General features: G+C 43.7%; 1 protein-coding gene across 1 annotated transcript in view; it reads right to left on the bottom strand.

Moving 5' to 3' along the window:
* LOC121619340 (ectonucleotide pyrophosphatase/phosphodiesterase family member 2) overlaps positions 1-10,408 on the bottom strand; it is a 37,879-nt gene extending 27,471 nt beyond the window's left edge. The window contains exons 1-12 of the mRNA XM_041954972.1: positions 10,207-10,408; positions 8,114-8,219; positions 6,394-6,543; positions 4,384-4,509; positions 4,220-4,280; positions 3,870-3,967; positions 3,619-3,698; positions 3,395-3,514; positions 2,239-2,294; positions 1,400-1,465; positions 374-446; positions 152-260 (exon numbers count right to left, since the gene is read on the bottom strand). Of these exons, the coding sequence (XP_041810906.1) occupies positions 152-260; positions 374-446; positions 1,400-1,465; positions 2,239-2,294; positions 3,395-3,514; positions 3,619-3,698; positions 3,870-3,967; positions 4,220-4,280; positions 4,384-4,509; positions 6,394-6,543; positions 8,114-8,219; positions 10,207-10,224 (1,063 nt within the window). The 5' untranslated portion in view covers positions 10,225-10,408. The remainder of the gene's footprint in view (positions 1-151; positions 261-373; positions 447-1,399; positions 1,466-2,238; positions 2,295-3,394; positions 3,515-3,618; positions 3,699-3,869; positions 3,968-4,219; positions 4,281-4,383; positions 4,510-6,393; positions 6,544-8,113; positions 8,220-10,206) is intronic.
* Positions 10,409-21,776: the final 11,368 nt, after the last annotated feature.

The raw sequence follows: 21,776 nt of genomic DNA, 5'->3' as shown, positions 1-21,776 counted from the left end.
GTATATAGTTTGATGTCTCTTTGCCTCTTTGCACTTGTATTGTAAGACCTGCATTCGCATTTTGAACTCACCTTCGATTAAAATGGCCAGATTTAACCAAAGAAAAGACACATAACCAACGCAGAACGTGCAGAATGTGAGGTGGTCATACCATGGTCTCCTACGACGATGACGTTGATGCAGCGATGCAGGTTCATCTGCTTCAGACCGTTCATCAGCTGGCCGATGATGTTATCGATCTCCCTCAGAGGGTTATCCAGCTGTAGAAGGAACAACAACAGGCTGAAAATGTAACGCCGTAATGAAGAAGCGAGGACACACACCCTGTCAGCAGCCTCGGCGTCACCTCTGGACCCCCGGGCGTCACACTCACCTCACTGCTGAGTGGTCCCAGCCGATGTCCGAAGGTGTCGGGCTGCTCTGAGTGGACGGCATAAACGTACGGCCTGATGAGAGACGACACATGCAGTTTAATGACTTTTACCTCAGAAATCAGTCAGGCGTGAGAGCCGAGGTCGCCATGATGAGTGAGCGTCTCACCTGAGCTCACACATTAAAAACCTTCCAAAACCTGCAGCCCCACACACTGTAAAAACACTCGTGACCCCTTCACTGACCCAGCATCAGCTCGTGACCCCTTCACTGACCCAGCATCTGCTCAGCACTAACAACAGCCTTTATCTGCAAGTCTTCAAGAGGCACTCACCAGCATGCCTGACTAAATATAAAGCACACAGCACTTCTTATAGAAACCCGCTGACAATAAGCGCTAAACTTTCAGTAAAAGTAGCACAACTCGTCCATGTAGCTGCACACAGACGTCCTCGTGAGCGCGAGGAAAGCTGAGAGCTGGCGGTTAAATCCGTCCTCAGAAACGCAGGAGGATAAAGTTAGATGACATGCAGAAACGCTGCATGTTTGTTGCAGCAAAATAACTTCACATAATGAGCCTTTTTCATGCTTTTCCTCTCAGATATTTGATATTTGCTGCCAAACACTCTGCTATAATCATCCATTAATTCCTTGTTAAATTAAAACACAGCCTGTAAAGCAGCGAGTGAGTGCAGTTATCAGTCATACTGGCGACAGACAGCTGTTTCTGTAATGAAGCTGGAGGAAGAAAAGAAATTCAACCAGCGGGAATAATGCTCAGAACTACAGCTTGTCAAAGCTAATAACATTAATAACGGCTGCATTCAGTTTAGCTGGCCCAGTTCCAGGACCTGCTGTTGTGCATGGCTCGCTGTTTTGGCTCATGAGGGACTGAGTCGACATTAATGTGCTTTTATTTTGCTACTGCAAGTCAAAGTTTCCCATGTTTACAAGACCCCGGTCCAGGAAAATGAAGGAAAATCTGTCTTTTTCTCTGACTCTGAGTCTGAAGAAGAGGAAGTCAAACCTCTCGTCATCGGGCAGATGCAGCCAGCGCAGGATGGTCAGGATCCTCCTCTCCAGAGGAATCACCCTGCAAGCAAAGATTCAGGATGAAAGAAATGATGCACGGCACGACACAAACCACGCACACAGACTAGATCTTGATATTTACTGGATTAAAAGTCTTCATGAACAGAAAAGGGAAACAGGAGCTGATCTGTGGTCTTTGCCTTCAACCTTTTTGTCTTCATTCAAAGTGTTCGTGCTGCTGTTTTGGCTGCGTTTGCTCTCCGCTGGCCTCTGCTGTGACTGAGTGTATTGTCCTGCGTCTGTGTGTCTGTGTGTGCGAGGCCTTTGTCTCCAGACGTGGCGAGCGCTCGGCCTCTTTGTCCTCGTGATCTTTGCGTCATGGGCATGCAGCTGTTTTCTGAAACTAATCCGTCTGTGGCGTCATTTCGGTGAAATCTCTGAGTACTTCTCTGCTTCAGAAAACCCACAGAGTGACGTTAAAAAAAGTTTTAATTTGCTTTGCTCACACTTTAATATTAACTCTGTGATCATCTATGTAATATTTCAGTCACTTCCGGAAGAAACAGGCTTGAATTTTCCACCTGTTCCGGCGTCTTATCTCTAGCAAACGTTCACTTGTGAGCTGTTTTCACAGTGTTGTTCAGATCCAACAATTACACAACAGAACAGGGTCTGATGATATGATGAAATGTGAATGTAAATATTATATTATTATATTCTTTGCTTCGTAAACTTTCCTTTGTGCTCTCGACTCAGTCTGTAAAGTTTTCTAAGTGCTGTGCTGCGTTCAGGGTCTGAAGCTGGTGAAAAATATTCCAGTACTAACTTAAGTACCAAGGCCAGAAGAAAGTGCCTGCTTTCACTCCTTGTTCCTCTGCCGTGATCCAGATCTGGAAAAGAGAAAAGAAAGGCGGCTATCAGAAGTCTGATGCCTCTCTTTAGCCCCCTGAGGTTAGAAATCCCACAGTGCAATGCTTCACCTTCGCCCCTGAGATCACACCGCCAGTTAACTGTATGCTGCCTTTGCTACACCTTGTTTCTGACCTAGCGCACAACAAATCAATACACTTGACATCTTACCAAGGTTCAGGAGGTCATTATTCTATCCCCTGCTCCTCCCGTCCATGTGCTGTCATGTCTCGTCGGGTCTGTTGATGTGTCTATTCACTGCGTCATGTCTTGTTATGCACTTCCTGTTTTATTGTGAAACCCTAACTCGCCTCTCGTTTCAGACCCTTGACTTCCTGGTGTCCTTCCCGCCTGTCTGATTGTCTGCCCCGCCCTGATTGTCTCCACCTGTTCATTGTTACCTCGTGTATATATAGTCTGCGTCTCCCTTTGTCCTGTGCCAGATCGTCTTGTGCGTTATGTGCCCTGCTGTTGTTGCTACCCCAGTCATAGTGTTCCCAGAGTCTTGTCTTGTCCTGTCCTCAGCGCCTTTTTGAACCTCTTTTGTTATTTGCCCTTCTGCCTAAGTTGCCGTTTTTGCCTTTTGGTGTCTGATATTTGGAAAGAACCTTTTGTTAATAAACCAGCCTGCGAGCTCGCCTTTAGTTCGTGTCTGTGTTCTGCCTGTGAGTCCTGAAAGCCCTGACAGCCCCAGGGGCTTATCATGTGCTGAAATGCTGTGGCTGGTCAGGCTCCGGTGTGTGAGTGTGTGTGTGAATGAGAATAGCCTAAAATCACCTGATTAGAGGTGCAAGAGTGTGTTACATAAGGTGCTTCTGGCACTGTTGTAATGCAATTTGTCAACTTTTGACAGAATGTGGCTAGCAGTTTCCCTTTACTTCCAGTCTTTGTGCTAAGCTAGGCTAATCACATCCTGTCTGACTCAGGAGATGATGTCAAACAAGAATATTCTCAAATATGTAGTTTTTCAAGGAAGATTCCTCAGTGGGCTTCCAGCTTGCAGCGACTGATCGCTGCAAGTGCGGTTTCTTTTACTGCTGACTCAAGTCCAATCACAAGCTGGTACGCAGAGTCTACTCACAGGCTGCCCGCCCCACCAGCGGTGGTTCAGTTTCTCTCTGGTGCGCAGGCTGAAGGTGGCGTTAAACACCGGGTCGTGCATCGTGTTCCCCACGATGCCGTGAGACTCTGGGTACAGACCCTGCAGAGAGGGGAAAGTCACCACGTGAACAGGCTGTATTAAACATCTGTACTGACTGAGGCTAGCATTAATCAATTAACGTTAATATTAGCGGGGTCACTTACTGTGGCTAAGGTGTATAAATTTGGGAATGTCTTCGACGGGTAGACTGGTCGCATGTAGGGTGCTGACGTACCACACGTACCTGTCAAATACAAACTTTTCATTATTTAACTTTATTATATCATACTTTAAGCACTAAAATAAAGATTGAAATGTTTATTAGCAACCAACAGGACAAGAGCTTCTAAGATTCACACAGCAATTCTAAAAACTGCGTTTAGGAAATGAAATTTGAGGAAAAGTAAAGACGCACTGAGCTTGTGTATGTTGGGGATGACAGATTTGCCCTTCTTCAGGTAGGACGCTCTGAACCCATCGAGAGACAGCATGATGAGGGGAGGACGGATGAAGCTGAGCAGAACAAGGACGCAGAGACAAACAGTGGCTAATGTTAAAAGGTAAAGCTCTTCAGCTTCGCTCTGAAGCACAAGAAGGACGAGTGGAAACCAGCGTTGATCAGCTGGAGATCATTTCCTTGTAACTGCTGCAGCAGGACAGTTTTTAAAATCCTTGTGAATATGGTGCTGATTGAATGGAATAAAAACATGTCCTGTGTTAGCACACACACTCTTCTGTTTGATTGTAGGGGGGTTTCAGACTCACCCTGCAGGACATTCAGCAGTCTTGATCTCCTCACAGTCTCCCTGCACCCACGAAGTCTCACCTCACATGGAAACAACAGCGCAGAGTCATCACCTGCCTCCCCGCACACTCATCCTCCATTTGAATGTAGCTCATATACAGACTGAATATATCGTGATAGGTACCTTTGCAGAGTGACTTGTAGTTGGAGCAGCAGTCCCCTCTCTCCAGACAGTCCTCTGAGCAGTGGCAGGCGTGGTCGTCATTCCGGGCCTCGCCACAGCGATCCTGAGCGCACTCAAAACCTCCCGCTGAGACACACAGGAGGCATCACTTCATCACAGCGAGAACCTCACAATGAGGCTGACAGCCGCACGAATCACATCACCAATCAATGCCCTGAACAACTTTAATCTGCTGCAGTCAAAGAGTCCCAACGTCAGTCACTTAATAACTTCAAGATGAAAGTGTGTTTGCTCTCTCTTCAACTGGCCAAATTCTAAATTAGCATCAGATGAACATGAAGGTTTTGGCAACAACAATAAGCCGCATCAGTGCGCACTCATCATGTTGTGTTCATTGAGCCTTCTGAGTGCTGCTGTGTGCTTTTCATGTCGTCCAGAGGAGCAGCGTTAACACACGCATTAATACATTTCAAGACAGAAAAATCCATCACGGGGTCTAAAACATCTGGAGCATCAGTCTGTTTCTCTTCATGTCAACAAATCTCATAAAAAAAAACATCAAAACCAACAATGAGCTGATGCGACTGACAAGTTCTCCGTGATAGAGCTTCTCCACCAAAACACACCGATGAGCTGCCGTAGACGTGTCTCCATCCACGCATCACATTCAATAAGCTAAGAATTTAAAAAAGCATCCTCGATTTTGCAAGAAAGGTTTTTACGGCTTTGGCTTTTTTTTTAAAAAGTGCTAATGCGCTAAATGGGAGATGGAACAAGACTCAAATGACTGATCAGCTGTTTCCACTACAAAACCCAAAAAAGAAGAAGAAGAAGAAGCTGTTCCCGCTGTCGCCATCTTCCCGGATATTCCCATCACGCTCTCCCTCTTCATCATCTTCATCTCTGGACAGCGTGAAACATGGCCGATTCCAGCGGACGCGACTGCACAATCACGACTTTCCCAAACGAACAAATTCCCGCAGACCTCTTTCCATCAGGTGGCCAAGAAGACGACATTCTTCTTCTTCTACTCTGTTTATAACAGCCATGCATGACGTAGCTTACACCACCACCTCCTGATGGAGCTTTGCGTAGCCCAGTTTATTCGCTCCAATCCATCTTATGGAAACGCCTAATTCACTTTCCCTTTTTTGCGACATTTCAAAATTTGCTCGACAATAGATGAAAACTATAGTTCTGTCTTTTCCATTTTATGTTGACTCAGTCTCACTCACGCCGTCCTGCTGCCCACAAATGAGCACTAGAGTGCTGAATGTAGATTAATCCGCCGCTGAAAATAGTCCTCAGCAAATGCATTTACTACACTGAAGTGCTAGAAACTAGATTAGAACTAGAATCATTGCACTCTAACATGCTGGTTTTGATGTTTTCATGTTAACATTGACAAAAATAGCAGCCCTATAATGGAAGATATGAATAAGGACACACAGTACCCACCACAGGGCATCATTCTACATGAACACTGGGCTTCCACCCAAATTTTTGCCACATTTCTGTTTAAGAGCTGATTATGTTAAACCACCTGAACTACAAAAACAACTACACACGCAGCCCACAAACAAAAGGAAAAACAACCGTCTGTTCTTTACTGAGCACAGAACGGCTTCTCTCAACCACAAAGCACAAAGAGAGAACATACGAGGCTGCACAAACTGTAAAGCGATGCTTTAATAATGGAAAATGGTTCTCAACTGTAAACTTGAATCCAGATGTGCTTTTAAATACATAAACTAAGAGACAGTCATGGGGGACCAGAGCCAGATTGGTTTTATTTAAGATGTGGTGTCTTTCTTGGGGGAAAGCAAACATGTTTAAAGACTCCAGACCTCATGATGTTAAAGATCCTTCTTTGATCTGAACCAAAAGCCTGACTCTCCAAAGCAGCTTTTTAACCTGCTAAACTCTCACAGAGCCTCCGTGCTGCAGAATAAAACATGAAAAAGGGTAAAAGCAGGAGAAGCCGTGACGGCACGCACACATCAGACTGACCTGTTTTCAGGCAGTGCTCGTCGAAGTCGGAGCAGCAGCTGTAGTAGGTTTTACACAGATTGTCGCACCTGCATCCTGGAGGTTTGGCCTCCTCCAGCTCGAAGCACCTGCCCTTACAGGAGCCCGCTGAGCTGACCCACTCTGAGACAACTGGAGGGGGGAGAGGGACACGGTTACAAACAACTGCTGCAAGCTTACCGTGTTCATCTGCAGACCTTCTCACATAGATGCTGGTTAAAGGCGCGTAATGACAAACAGCACATCATGAAAACAACTACAGCACTCTGCAGGCAGCCCTCGCCCAGTAAACAGAGCAAACAGAGGTTTAAGCCTTTCTGTGCTGTAGCAGTGTAGTAGTGAAAACTCATCAGTGTCTGAATTTGGACGGTGCAAACTGTTCGTTTGGTCAGGACGCAGGACTTTTACCCAGGAGACCAGTTTCATGTCTCATGAAACCAAAAGTGAAGACGTGAAGTGAAGAAATGTTTGTAACTAACAAACTGACTTTCAGCCAAACCACCACTTTTGTTATGTCTCGTCGTGTCTGTTAAGCTGTTTGTTTCACGAGCGTGTAGCCTGGTCTTGCACTTCCTGTTTTATTGTGAAACCCTAACTCTCCTCTCATTTCAGACCCTTGACTTCCTGGTGTGTTTTCCCACCTGTCTGATTGTCTACCTGATTGTCATGTACCTTGTCTCACGTCAGTCCAGCGTTTGTTCAACGTCTTGTCATTGAGAGCTTTTGTTTTGCTTTGCCTTTTGAGAACTTAAAACCTTAACGCCTTTTGTTTCCTCCTTTTGTAGAAATCGACCTGAAGCCTTCTACTCCCACACTGTCTGTGTCGTGCATTTTGAGTCCGGACTCTCGTGCCTGGGAATTGTGTCAACTTTTCCTCAACCTAACCAAGTAGTTTTGGTGCGAGAAGGAACATGTCTGTTATTGTTCTCCGCACATGGACGTTGCTAACTGTTGCATCCTTATTACTGCTAACTTAACTTGCATGTTGAAAAATGACACTAAAGCCGTTGAAAAAGGCTCCATCTCTTTGAAGATGCTCCTTGCATGAAGATGCTATTCAGGAGAGTCTGTTTAGTTGAGTTCTGGCACAGATGTTCCTGCTTTACTCTTTGCTTTTGTGTGCGTTCATTGAACTCTAAATACTTCATGTCACAGATTAATATGGTCTCAGGTACATTCCTTCACACCCAGAGCCTTAAAAAGTGACGCATGTGATGAGCTGCGAGTCAGAAACATTTAAATTCACACGATCTGTTTTTGTGTGTGTTTCTCCGCGGTCCTCTTGGATTAATTGGATTAATGCAGTCGTTTGCTGCAACACCCTGCTTATCCTGAGAAGTCAGAGCATCCCTGAAGGCACCAAAATGGTCCCAGCTCACAAGCAGCCGAAGAAGGAAGCTCACACTTCGGATGAAGTGCTTAAAACGCACAGATTTCATAATAACAGATTACAGTTTTGGTAAGTTGGTATCTCAATTGTGCATGACACACGTCGTTTTTCCACATTATTTGACTCATGATTCATTATTCTGTGGTCCAGAGGTTTACATACACTCAGCTGAATGTGTCTTTAAACATCTTGGAGAACGATCATCACCGCAGCTCACATAATCAGCTTTATTTAACTGCACAGGAATTGTTCCAGATGTTAAAAGCACAGATTATCCTTCTGTCCTGAATCAAACATCAAGGCTGCTCTCACCTTTAGTGTGAGGTGGGGGGTTGTCTCCTCCATCTGTAGGTCTACTGGCTTGAAAGACGTAAGCTCTGCTGACATCGGTACCCCACAGACAGAACACGACCACTACCTGCATAGAGCCACAGAGCACACAGACATTAAATGATCATTCATTGATTCCAACCAGCAAACTCTCAGTCCACTGTCCACTCAGGCACGACAGAGTCTCAGAGTTCTGCCACTCAATGAGGACGCTCACCAGAACATGGCCTCAAGACGTGGTCTCTGTGCCACCTTGTTGTCCTAACCAGGAGTTCTTCTTCTTCCTCTCTGGGACACATTCATGTTCACACCTCACCAAAGGGGTCAGAGGTCAACGGGCAGCCAGGAATGGCAACGCCGGAGACGTGTTTTGTGATTCCACCTCTTGTGCAGCACAGAGCAAAGAGCCCAGCATGACCCCTCCACAGATAAAGGTTCAGTTCTCATCAAGGCTACACAATGTGCTGATTAAGATGTTCAGCAGGATCCAAACTGCTCTACAGAGCCAACCCAGGTCTGCTTCACCGTGAAGTAAACATGCACACAAACCTCAGTGAGAGCAGTTCCTCCGGTCCCATTTGTCACAGGTTAACTTCTACCTGCCAGGTGAAGCTTTTACTTTCTGCAACTTTTATTATTTTAATTATCTGTCCATTCGTTTGCAGTGAATTGTTCACACTTTAAAACAGCCACTGAAAAATGTTTGTATTGGATTCTGTCTGATCAAAACCAAAAACATGTTCAATTTACAATCATGTCAAACAGAGAAAAGCCTCATATTTGAGAAGCTGTAACCAGAAACAAATAACTTAATCTATTAATGTGTTGGCAAACTTGTTGGTGATTAAGTTTCTAACAGTGTCAGCCCAAGTAGCCACATCGTCTCTGTTTTTCCTCTTATTGAACATCGCTTATTTGAGCAAAAGTAGATGAATGTTCAAATTTTAACTGAAACAATACAAATGTTTGCTGTTCTCATCTTCAAACTGAACCAATGTCCTTAAGAAATGTCCTGGAAATCTGTCAAGGACTCCCGGAGTTCCCTGGAACCACTTTGGATGGATCCAAAAACCATCTGTATTCATGGCCAGCAGCGACCTATGGGCTAAATGGGTCAAACTGAGAGGTCACATGATGATTAACTGGATGTGAGAGAATTAAAAAATGCATTGTTCTGCTCAAAAGTTAATTTTCACAATAAAAATCAGATTTTATTGTGAAATGGATGATACGTTTTACATTTGCAGGCCTCTAAATGAATTCAGATTAAACCACACGAGTCATAGATACACTGCAGGTGTGAAGCGGTGCTCGGAGTGAACCAGATCCTGACTGGAGCACCAGTGAGCTGCACTTTGAGCTTCACCTCAGTGAGTCCCTCAGCGCTCTTTAAAGGATAATGTCCACAACACTGCAGGTATAGTGCAACCCCCTCCAGGTGTGAGCTCCAGAACACCATCAGTAAAGCAACACCAGCAGCATTAAAGCTGGAGGTGAGTGTTGGCACTAAGACCTTCTATCAAACACAGCTGTTTATCACAGTACATAGAGATTATTGGATTATTAGAGGTTTTCATTGTCGGGGCAGATGTGCCTTCTCAGATGTTTTCCACATTATTCTACAATTATTTACGATGGTGATGATGATGATTTATGATGAATACCACGCTCATAGTGTAACCATTAATCTTTTGCTTACTTTTACCTCCCCCAGGTAAACAAATATGTGTCACTGTTGAGAATGAGCTGTCCATCATCATCATCATCATCATCCTCACTATCATCATACATCCCGCCGCTCAGCAGCCACTCGAAGCTGCTCCATACTTCATATTTCTGCTCGCAGTTATGAAATGTGCTCCTCTTTAGGCAAAGCTTCCAAATTTCAAGGCTCGCATTGATGTGAGGCAAAGTGCAGCTCTCTCACTCACAGGTCGATACATCCATTCTGCAAGAGCGCAATCTGTCGCTTTTTTCCGGGGAGGAGGGGGGAGCTGGGAAACCCTTCAGCCGTCCAAATACACGCTAAAACCGAGCGACACGGGAATGACACGACAAAGCAGTCACAGTCTTACCAAATTTCCCAGTAGCATGTTCCCAACACTGGATCCACTGTTGGCATTCCAGCTAAAAACCCGAAAGCTCAGAAACTGCGGCCAGCGTCCGGTGGAAGCTCCTCTGTGCGCCTCTGCGGATCGATGGAGCGGAGCGCACGGGTCCAACTCTCTCTCTCTCTCTCTCTCTCTCTCTCTCTCTCTCTCTCTCTCTCTCTCTCCCTCTCTCCAGTTGTTTGCCTTTGCTTTGCCTCTGCCTCTCTCGGTCTTGGGCCAATAAGCATGAAGTAATGGTGACAGCTGCGCTCTGGTACAAGAGTGCGTCAGGTCGGGGTGACGCTCCGGAGTCCAACACAGTCAGAGAGAGAGAGAGAGAGAGAGAGAGAGAGAGAGAGAGAGAGAGAGAGAGAGAGAGAGAGAGGCACCCCGAGGTAGAAGAGGGCTCGTTCACTGTTCAGCGTTCACTCTGTCTTAAAGGAATATGAAGGATTTACTGGCCTTCTGGGAATCTTACTACCGACTCACAACAAAGACATGAAAATCTTCCATATGATGCTGAAAGTTGAGCCTGCAGCTGCATGGAGTGATGAGTTAATAACACTAATATAAACAGTAAAGAGTGACCTCTGGCCCAGCCACAGCTTGTAGGGATTTCTGTTTAAGAGCAAAGCACAATGGAGAAAGACAATTTTTAATATTAAGATTACATAAGAAACCTGCTGACGGCTGGTCGATGCTTCATTTCCTGACGCCTTACAGTGAAGTTAGAGCAGCACACAGTGACTGGCAGCTGATGTCACAGAAAACAAGGAACGCAAAGCAGTTTCACATTGTGAGTCTGTCTGAATGCAACAGGCCTTTTCCTGGCTTACGGTTAGATTGCAGAGTCACATTGTGACGAATCAACAGATGGTGATTTGATTTGATTTGTACCATAGTTAGCTTTTAAGTAACCAACCTGCATGGTTAGTTTCTTAGTGCCACACTGATGTTACATTGCGTTGATTTGTGCAACTTACTGGATGTTTAGGTTATGTTTAAGTTTATATTTTGTGAACTTTCAAACTGCATAGCGTGAATAAAACCATGCAAAACTGTTGAAAGACACAATGCAAACGTTAAACATTGTATTCAATATGAACGGGTCATATTCACTAAATATAATATAATATTGATTAAATATTGATATATTTAAGGTGGAACTGTCTGTCCTGAACCCTGAACAGCATGAATGTGGGCACCAGGCTGGATTCTCTGTTTTTGATCTGAAATCTGAAAGCAGATTGTAGATGTGCAGGTGAATGATGAAGAGAAGCACCTGTCTCTTATAAAATAGTGAAAAAGTTTGTCCTGAAAGGTATTTAAGTATGATCCGTCTGCTCAGAATCAGGTGTGAAATGACCTGGATCACACCAGTGAGCTGGTCTCATTGGACACTGTTGACATCCAGCTGCAGGTGTTTTGTATCTTTTGGTATTTTATGATTCTTTGATTTGTTCTTCGTTCTCGTCTTAAATAGTCAGTTTTAATTGTTGTGCTGCCCAGACTTTCAGCGTCAGTGAGACTCACTCCTGGTGAAATTAAATCATCCACATAAAGAGGCAGAGATAACACTGTTAATGTATTTGGTGAATAAAACAGGACCGAGAACAGACCCCTGTGGGACACCTACACTAACCTGAAGAGCCCTTGATTTGGAACCAGTGTAAACCAGGGAGACGGTCTTACAACCATCTAATGGACTTTTCATCTAGTCCTGACAAGGAGAGTTTGTCTAGTGAGACACTGTGATCGACAGAGAAACTGGTGATTGAAGATACAGTACTTATACACATGAAGTGTTTGCTTGTACTACATATTTGTTGTGTTCTGTGTCTCTTGTGTCTTATTTGAGATTTAAACTACAATTCATTGTGGAGAAAGAATAAAAACTTGATCTGTTTGATTCGTTCAAACTCAAAATTCATACTCATTCTTTCGTTCCTAAAATGCACCCGTTAACCCGTTTCATGCCGTTTCCCTCAGTTACCTCTGCATATTGTTCTCTTTGTTAATACAGTGTGGAGAAAACGAGTGAATCTTGACACCAACAGAATTACGGCAGTAATGTTAGATGATGATCACAGGTGTTTGGGTTTGCATTCAGCAGATACGACCGGCTTCACCTGACAGCTCGCTGCATTGACGAGCCCTGCGGTGCCAGAGGTCAGAGGTCAGAGGTCAGCTGCAGCAGGTCGAGGTTTAGCAGCACAGTCAAGGACAGCAACCGTCACGTGTGTCACATCACTGCCTGTAGAAACATTGTTTTTGACAACAGAATTCATCTCAACGGCCTCGCAGCCGAGTCTGTAGGACCCTCATCCCAAACCACATGATGAGCTGACAGAAAACATCTGAGCTGCTGCTGCTTCATCGATACGATCAATGCTCCACACACACAGTTACTGTTGCTCTGTGTGTAGATCACATTTGTACATCCTGAACTTTTCAGCATCTTCAGTCGTAATATCACCGTGATGAAGAAATAGCACCAATGTGAACTAAAAGCAGGACTTCTCAGTAGACGTCGGAGGAGAGTCCACCAGCAGCAGCTTCAGTTACCTGCACATTTTAGGCTGAATTCACCTGAAGGGTCACCAGCGGGGTGCTAACGATGTGCTGTTCCCAATCACCCACTTATTAAACTTATCTTCAACACCTTGTGTGCCTCATAACAAACGGCCACAGGGGTTGCTCATCCCAGCCAGCCGCTAAAAGCTCTGCACCGCAGCAGCATGTTTATAGGAAATAACTTTTAACGACTTTCAGTTTCGAATTATCCACTTTGTTTCTCAACAACAAGGAAAGTTTTGCATCTGCTGCTTGTGTTCACCTTGTTCCTGGATTTCTGTTTGTTTTTAATGTTTTTAACACTTTTAACACAACGTAGAGCATTAAATGGAAAATTATGACTTAGCTTAGCACAAACACTGGAAACAGGTAACCAAAATCCTCCCTTTGTATGATACATCCATCGAGGGTTGAAACCTGATGCTTAAGTTGACTGTAAATCAATAAGATTTTCATATGGAATTCTGTCGTAATCAATCAACCCCGCTGTCCGTACAGTACACAGCAGACCACACGTCCCCAAACACGTGTTGAACACAGATCGGGTCATAATCAAGCTACTGCCACAACATACAGCTCGCTGGTTGAATGCTACACGGTTGCTAACTTTGCATTTTCCCTCTGAAACATGTAGCGGATGAGGTCATAGAGCACAACACATCCTCACAAACATGGACGTGGACCCTCAGCTTTGAGGCGTTTGTCGCAGGCCGAGTGAACCAGTCAGGGCCGAGACCGCTGACTTGTGTTTACCGAGTGGTTCCTGATAGTGACAGGAAGTTAGGAGATGAACATGGAAAAGGAAGGAGAGAAGAAACGGCTGAGCCGCATGAGTTCAGTCGAGCTGAACACGAGGTGACGGATACCAGAAGCCTGCGGTGAGCTAACAGCGAGCTGAGCCCTGAGAGACGTGAACATCTCCGTGTTTTCCTCCGTAAACACTGAGACAAAGACGCCACGCTGTGAAGACAGCTCTCCCGTTCAACGCCGTCTCTGCCCCCCCGCTCTGCGAGACGGTTATCAGCCTTCGCATTCTGTTTGTCTGCTCGGCGATTTTGGATGAATACTACAGAAAGCCGCAGCTTCACGCCTCTCTTCACAGCGCTGCTATCAAAACACGCCGGGCCTTTTGAAAGGCTCCGCTGTCACTGCCAGCCTGCGCTCAGCCGGGAACATTGTGTTCACGGGAGGGGGGGTGGACAAAGCTCTCGGCTTTGAAAGTGATCTGTACATCCACCACCTCAGGGGGAAACATCCTCATCTTACAAAGACCACACACATGCATAAACATTCACTATTGCACGGGCACGCACGCACACGGAGGAAGCGCTGCGTGCGGAGAGATTCACGGACGCGACCTGAACACGCAAAACATTTGCAGAGATCTGAGACCGTTGTTTCTGAGGCCTGTTGAGCTGTGTGTGTGTGTGTGACAAAGAACAAACACAGACACACACTCTGCCCCTGGCACAGATTACCTGCCATGAGCCACAAAACTGATCTGATTGGCCGATGCATCCCCCAACACCTGAGGCCATGCTTAGCTGACTGATCCCGGCAGGAAGTCATGCCGCAGCTTGAGTTTCAGCGCACCTGGACTCTGCATCCATGTGGGTCAGATTATCAGCAGGATGTGGACAGGTACGGTCCAGCGGGCATTCAACAACATCCACACGCTAACAAAAGAGTCAGGGACAAACGTCTTTTCAGATTTTTATCTCTGTCCTGATTTTTTGTAAATGTGTTCTGAGCTGCATGTGTTGAACCATGAATTTTATTTAAAATCTTTTTTCCATATTTCCTTCTTTCATCAGCATTAAAAACACTTCCACAAATACACAAAGCCTCATTTTTTTTATTTTAACGTCAGCTCTGGAAACGTGCCTGTTAAACATTTGTTTTTTGTATCAGGATTTATATTTGTAAAAAAAAAAAAAAAGCCTAATAATGGTCCATGTGCAGCTTCTGACATCATGCATCAAACAGACAGGAAGTCAAGTGTTATTATTGTTGTGGTGTAACAATAATATGTGTCTGATGGGAGCATGAACAGATTCACACAAAGTTGAGCAGGTGAAGACGCTCAGAGCGGATGCACAGTTCACCACCTGATGCAGGGAAATGAAGATGGCTTGCTGACGTTCTGACAGGAAGTTAAAAAAAAAAAAACATGAAAACCATCCAGAAAATTGGTTTTTTTTACAAAAACATCACAATCACAAAAAGTGACATAGTGTGCGTAACGTTTGAATCGAATGTTTGTGATGAAATAGAGTGTTTGACATCGATCGTACTGACTCACAGCTACGGCAACACCACCTGGACAAACCACACGTAGAACAGCCGGCGGGAACACTACAACCGCCAGTAATAACAATGTCAATTTATATGTTTACTGCTGAAGATTATGATGATTGTATTATTCTATATTTTGACCACATTTGAATATTGAGCTCTGTGCCCCCAAATATATATTCACACACAAACCAAATTTTAGTTATTAGTTCTAGTTTTCTCCATAACATTAATTCGACTGAAATTCAAGCTGAAAAGTGAAACAAATCTTTAAAACCGAATCATTGGGCTGAACTGATTTTGCATGGATGCCTCCCTCCCCAGACGAAAAGTCCTGCTGTCAGCTCACCATACAGTGTGTTATTTCCTGGTTGTACGCTGGAAACGGGCGAAAAGCAGAAACAGCCATGATGCAATAACAGATGCTGAGCTCTTCACTTTACTAACAGTGCTTACATGTGCATAGTTTTGTACTGAACCAGCATTAGACTGAAGTTACTGAGAATGTGAGACTGAAGTTGATGATGGTAAAAAAAACACGATATCGCTGTTGCTTAACTTAAAAGAAGACGCTACGAAGTCAGCGACTGCAAATCTGCAAGAAATGATTCAAACACAGAAAGTGATTTATAGTTACGGCTCAGACTCAATTTCAGGAAAAAAGCAATGCAAGAGAAGAAGAAGTTAGTAAAGTACAGAGTTTTTTATTTTTCACATGGACTTCTCATGCACTGGTGTCAACAATGAGTCGCAAAGAGCAGCGAGAAACATCTGATCGCCAGCTGAACATCACAATCCTGTTGCTGCCTCCATTAGCAGACGGTTCGGTGAGAGGAGGCTGGAGTCATATGTTACAAAACCCCCAGACTTTTTAGTTCGTAAACAGCTGCATTATTTGCTTTTATGGCCATCTGGCAGGAGCAGAACGCCACAACAGGCTTAAAGTGCAGCATCATGTCCATTATTCACTCTTCTTTTAGCTCTTGTTATGTTTTCCTCACCACTCGACTGTTTTCATCAGAGTCCTGATGAATGCATGTTTGTGCAGTGAAATGTGCCTCTAATGACGCCGCAGGCCCGGACGGGATCGGCCACATGCGTGCTCCTGCAGAGAGTTTGAAGTTCAGAGTAGGATAACGCTCAAATACATTAACTCTGCTGACATTTGGGCATCGTAATTCAGGAACTGTAATGTACTTTGGACAAAGTTAATATTTGCCTCACTATGCTCAAACACACACCCACACTCACACACACACACACACACACACACGCTTACGAACAGGCTGTTCCAATGTTCACATGTCTCAATTAACATAAATGTCCCACACAGAACAACGTTTGTGCACATCTGGTTCTCAGTTTGAGATCATTCGTCACCAGTTTCACTTTAAGAAACAACATTTTTGACAGTTAAAACCAAAGTTTGTGTAAAGTCAAAGTGTTTTCTGGCACATTTAGACACTTCTGGATGATAAATCCCTCAAGTTTGATTTAGATTAAGTTAGAAAACTGACAAATGTATGTAAGTTGAGAGGTGCACAGCTCACTTTCACACTGGGTAACAAACATTTTAGCATTTTGATACTTATATTTTTTACACATAGTGTTTATGATCTGTTTACTTTGCTATTTTATCATATATGCTATCCTTTGTCGTATATTCTCTAAAGCTTATTCTCAATTTATTCCAGTGTATATTCTTTATTACAGACCAACCTTTTATTAGAGCCTTTAGAGTGTCAGCCTGCACATCACTGCACACAATGAACGAGCACGTGACAAATAAAACCTCTGAATCTTTTCTCTCATTGACATATCTGTGACAAAATCTGCATCAATTGCTGATCTTCCGCAAGAACAACTTCCACAAGCAGATGTTGTTACAAAGGAAAAGAAAGGAAAAGGAAGTGAATCAGCTTTATTTATACGGCACAGTGGAGATTCAAAATGCTTTACATTACATTCAAAAAGAAATCAAAGACGTCAATTAAATCTAAGGAGTTACATAAAAATGAAATAAAATAGATAAAATGATATATAACACACATAGAATTGACCAGAAATACAGTCTAAGTGTAGTTAGTTAACACAATTATTTCAGCCTTGTCTTAATAAATAAAAATAAACGATCTATCTGTTGATCTACTGGAACCGTTGTTAGAATGAGTCAAAGGGACATCAGTCAAATCTGAGTGTCGTAATGCACACGTGTGAAGCAACATTACCGCCAGTAGGATTTGACCTGCAGGCATCATATACAGGTAAACACTAGTGGCCCAAAAACTGAACCCTGCGGGACTCCACATGTCACAGCGATCCACTCTGCCTTCCGGATACTGACCTGCCCACCAACATCAAGCAGCACCGAAACCGATGTTTGACCTGAGTCGCTATTCACACAAATGTCATTTAACACCTTGTCAGCACGGTCTCAGGACTGTGATGTGACCTGAAACCACAATCAAAACCGTTTGCTCAATATTTTTTCCAATGAAGGGATGATTATAGACGGGTCGTTTCATTTTGAAGTTTTCGAATTTTGAATACCCTGCAGTTTGGTCTTTGGGCTCATTAACATGAATGTTTAAGTCACCTGTTATGACAAGGTAGTCCGAATCTTCTGAAAACCCACAAAACAGCTCAAAGAAGCTGTCAACAACATCTGCAGAGGAAGACTGGAGGCTTATAAACTGTTAACAGCAGGATTTTTACTTTCACACAGTGCAGAGATATTCAACCTTACACTGATATGAGTCTGTAAATATAGCAGCAACACCACCAGCTTTACTCTGAGGTTAAGAAACACATGGAGTTCAAGTTTTGAGCGACTGACTCCATGAGCAGTGGTGCACTGCAGCTATTATCCAATCAGGCTTCATGAAAAGCAGAAAATCAAGATTGATGTAACTGAAACACGAGTGCCAAGGCTGGCCGGGTGCTGAGCCCCAGGTGGAGGAGCTGGGTGGAGGTTGAGGGATAAGTTTGCTCCCAGCAGTGACCAGTCGGTGCACCCGGATGGGGTTGGCAGGATAAAGATGGTGGAGGATCTCTCTCTCGGCTCGCCCTCAAGGTTTTTTCCGTGCTGTGTCATGTCTGGTCGTTGTTTTGACTCCTCTTGTCCATCGTCCTCAGCAGAGAAAGCATATGGGAGACACAGGAAGTAAAATGTTGGAGATGAACAGTTTTACTCCTGACATGTTGAGGCAAATATATCCGCAGTCCAAGAAAACGTTAAAATGATCACATTTACAGCCGTCTCTGTGAAGCAGCATCTCAGTTTAATCCATGAAACCCAACAAAATCCTTTCATGTGAAGCTTATTTTTGTACAGTTGGTGAGGCGACATCGTCTCAAGCACTGTAAGCAGTTTGGTTTCTTTTTCAGAATAAATATTGATTGAATTATTCTGGGCTACAAAAAACATTTTACTGCCTGAACACTGGCGCCCCCTGTTGGTCCCTCAGGTAATGAAGCTTTACAAAGGGCAAATATACAGCACTATTATATATAATAGACTGGCAAGTTGTTATTATTACCAGTGATATTGTTATTTTTTTATGACTTTATTACATATTTTTTTCCTTTCTTCTATCTTCTCTTTCATCTAACCTTCCATACTTCTTCATATAGAGCCTGATTGGCCGGTGATTTCCATCCATGCAGGGAGTTTTCCTTTTTTTTCACCTTATAGGTGTGTGGGATAGGTTGTAGCATCTCTGACCCAGAAGAGTAACAAATAGTTAAATAGTTAAATTTAAGTAGAAGCTCTTACACTCAGCAGGAAAAGCGAATGAAATGAAGACACAAACAAGACACAAGCTGGGAAAATGCTGACTGAAGAACAAGAAGACAAAAACAGGAAGGAAATACAGCAAGGTGAAGCAATGTCTGGACCTTGAACGTGCCAGAAGCTTTTCTCCAGCAGAGGGCAGCATTATCTCTGTCATAGTGAACTGCAGCAAGAGATGGAGATAAAAGGAATAAAAAGATAGAAAAGCTGCAAGAGTGCATAAATGTCTACAAAACACTAAAACGACATAATGTGCACACACTAAAAGGTGTCTTAAGAAATCTCAAGATCGCAGTTCTACCCCTGTTTCTACACCCAGGAGAGTGAAGATGGGTTTGAATGTGTTCTATGTGTGATCCTCTATATATGTAAAAGTCACCTCTGGAAACCTGCAGGTGTAACATCGTTAGACACACACACTGAGTCAATGCTGAAGAATAAAGACATCATGTTGAAAGCTCTGCATCCCGCTGTGTGTATTGACTGTGCTCAGTCCTGCAGCCTGTGATCTCATTGATCCAAAAAAATCAATGAGACGCAGGAGCTCTCGATCATAAAGCTGGTGAGTTTATGATGATGATCTTACATCACTCTGCTGGAGCAGCTGGAGGTTCAACACGCTTTGCTCAAGGGCTTTACTGAGGGTGCAATGAGGAGGGAGAGAGTTTAGTGACTGACTCCTCTATTTAGTTCTGACTCTCAATCAATCAGTTCTTCCCATAATTAATTGACCACTATTACACATCAGCATAAACTCAAATACCTGCTGTTTAAGTTGAAAAACCTGCCAAAAAACAGGTAATTTGCACGACTGACTGTCCTCACAGAACCCTCTGAGCTTTATCCTCAGCAGTCAGAATCACTCCAAGTGCTACTGGCATTGGGTAACAGAAGTGTGAAACACACTGAAGTACAAGGTTTTTTTCTGCCTGATTTTTTTTTTTTTAATAGATGCTTGCAGTTGACTCTGTCTGAGCATATGGGACCACAGCATGAGCCTTACTCTAGTCCAAGTTAAGTAAAAACTGGTAACAGTACCACAGAAACTGATTATTTTCATTTCTTTATCATCTGATGGTATAATGGTCTCTGCATCCTTTCAAAAAAGGTAATTTACTATATATTCATCAACATAAAAATATTTCTATTCATGAAATGTAAAGTTTGGCCATCTATATTTAAGGTACTTACATGTTTGCTATACATCTTTATATTTATCTTATATATCACTTCAAATTGTGTGTAATATCTTCCCTTCCATTAGCCGGCTGATGTGCCCTTGAGCAAGGCACTTAACCCCCCCATATGCTGCCTAAAGCGGCAGCCCAATGCTCCTGTGTGTTCACTGCATGTTGCATGTGTGTGTTTACAGTGATGGGTGAAATGCAGAGAATAATTTCCCAGTTTGGAATCAGTAAAGTGAATAAAATTAAAAATCTACAGTGGCTCAGTGTGCAAGAACACATGCAGAGGCCTCCCTACATGCTGGAAGACGTTGCCCTCTGTGTGCAGTTAATTGTTCCCTGCTTGTTTTCATTGCAGAGGTGAGGTCGTTAAACTTTCAGTGTAAAAGCATCACAGCATTGCAGCCGGTGTCCTCAGAGAGCTTGAGTCCAACACTGGAAGACTTTATTGTTAACAGTGGAGGGACATGTCCCCGGCCACTGACAATTTATTGCATCATCCACCAGTCCCGCCTGCACACCTCTGCCTTGCACTCCGGTACCGTCACCGCTCTGTTTCGGGCACTGAGCTTCGGTAGCTGGTTTTGCAGGACAGTTTGTGTCGGGTTGCACGGGTCAGTGACTTCCCCACCAACAAGAAAGAGCCTGATCTGGCCGACATGTGAAGGGAAAATATGTGATTAACTTGAGCACCAAGCAGCAAAGATGTGGACCAATGACAGTAAAACATTTTATTTATGGATGACAGTTTTCTCAGCAGCTCACTTGAGCCCTGGACTCTTATAAAGCCGTACAGTTTATAGCTGCTTCTCCTGCCTGAATTTGTCTCTAAGAGGCGAGTAAACAAATAAAAGAAGTGACGCGGACATTCCAGTGTGTTGTCACGCGATCTTCAGTGCTCTAGGATCACTGTGTCAAAGGTTAAGAGTTTGTTTTTGGTTGACAGTGCAGCCTGTTGGTTGAATAAATCAGGACCCAAACATCATACTGTTCTGGTTCTGTAAACTGGTTCCTGTAAACCCTCCAGAAACCCCTCAATGACCCCTGCTCCTTAGACGCCATTGAAACAGTATAAGTATATTTTGTGTTACTGTAAAAGTGGAAATTACTGATCCCTACGACAGAACACAGAAAAATCAGGTCATGCAAAATTACAAAGACGACTCGACATCTAACAGCAGTCCATCAGACACTGACGCTGGACTGACGTGATGCAGAGCTCTATAGAAGATGTTCATGTGTATTTAGCTTAACATGAGTGCAGATGTGGTGCAGTTTCCTGCGGAGTTCAATCAAATGTGCAATATTTCAGTTTTTATGGGGAGAAAAACTCAAATGTGTCCATGTCGACTTCACATGCAAGCTTTTAGTTTGTATTTATTAATCAAAGCAGTCGTGACAATAAACTGAATAATACTGGAAATAAATCATTGACATCATATGATACTGCATCTGAAAATCAGCTGTAATTCGGCTTCTTTACAAATTTACAGTTTTAGCTCTGTCACGTAAGTCTGACCGACAAATATAAAATACTGTCGACACATGAAGGAGGCAGGGTCTGCAGCACGGTTTATAACTGAATGAGGATTCCAGTGTTTTTAAGATAATACCAAAAACTCAGATCAGTTTGGCCAAAACAACCCTGACATGAATTTTAATGTTAGGATCTACGGTGTGGCTGACACACAGAAGCTCCATTCAGGACA

Source organism: Chelmon rostratus, chromosome 16, assembly GCF_017976325.1.
Source record: "Chelmon rostratus isolate fCheRos1 chromosome 16, fCheRos1.pri, whole genome shotgun sequence".
NCBI classification, from domain to species: domain Eukaryota; kingdom Metazoa; phylum Chordata; class Actinopteri; order Chaetodontiformes; family Chaetodontidae; genus Chelmon; species Chelmon rostratus.
The sequence above is the reverse complement of the archived record's forward strand: the minus strand, read 5'-3'. Positions and strand labels throughout refer to the sequence as shown.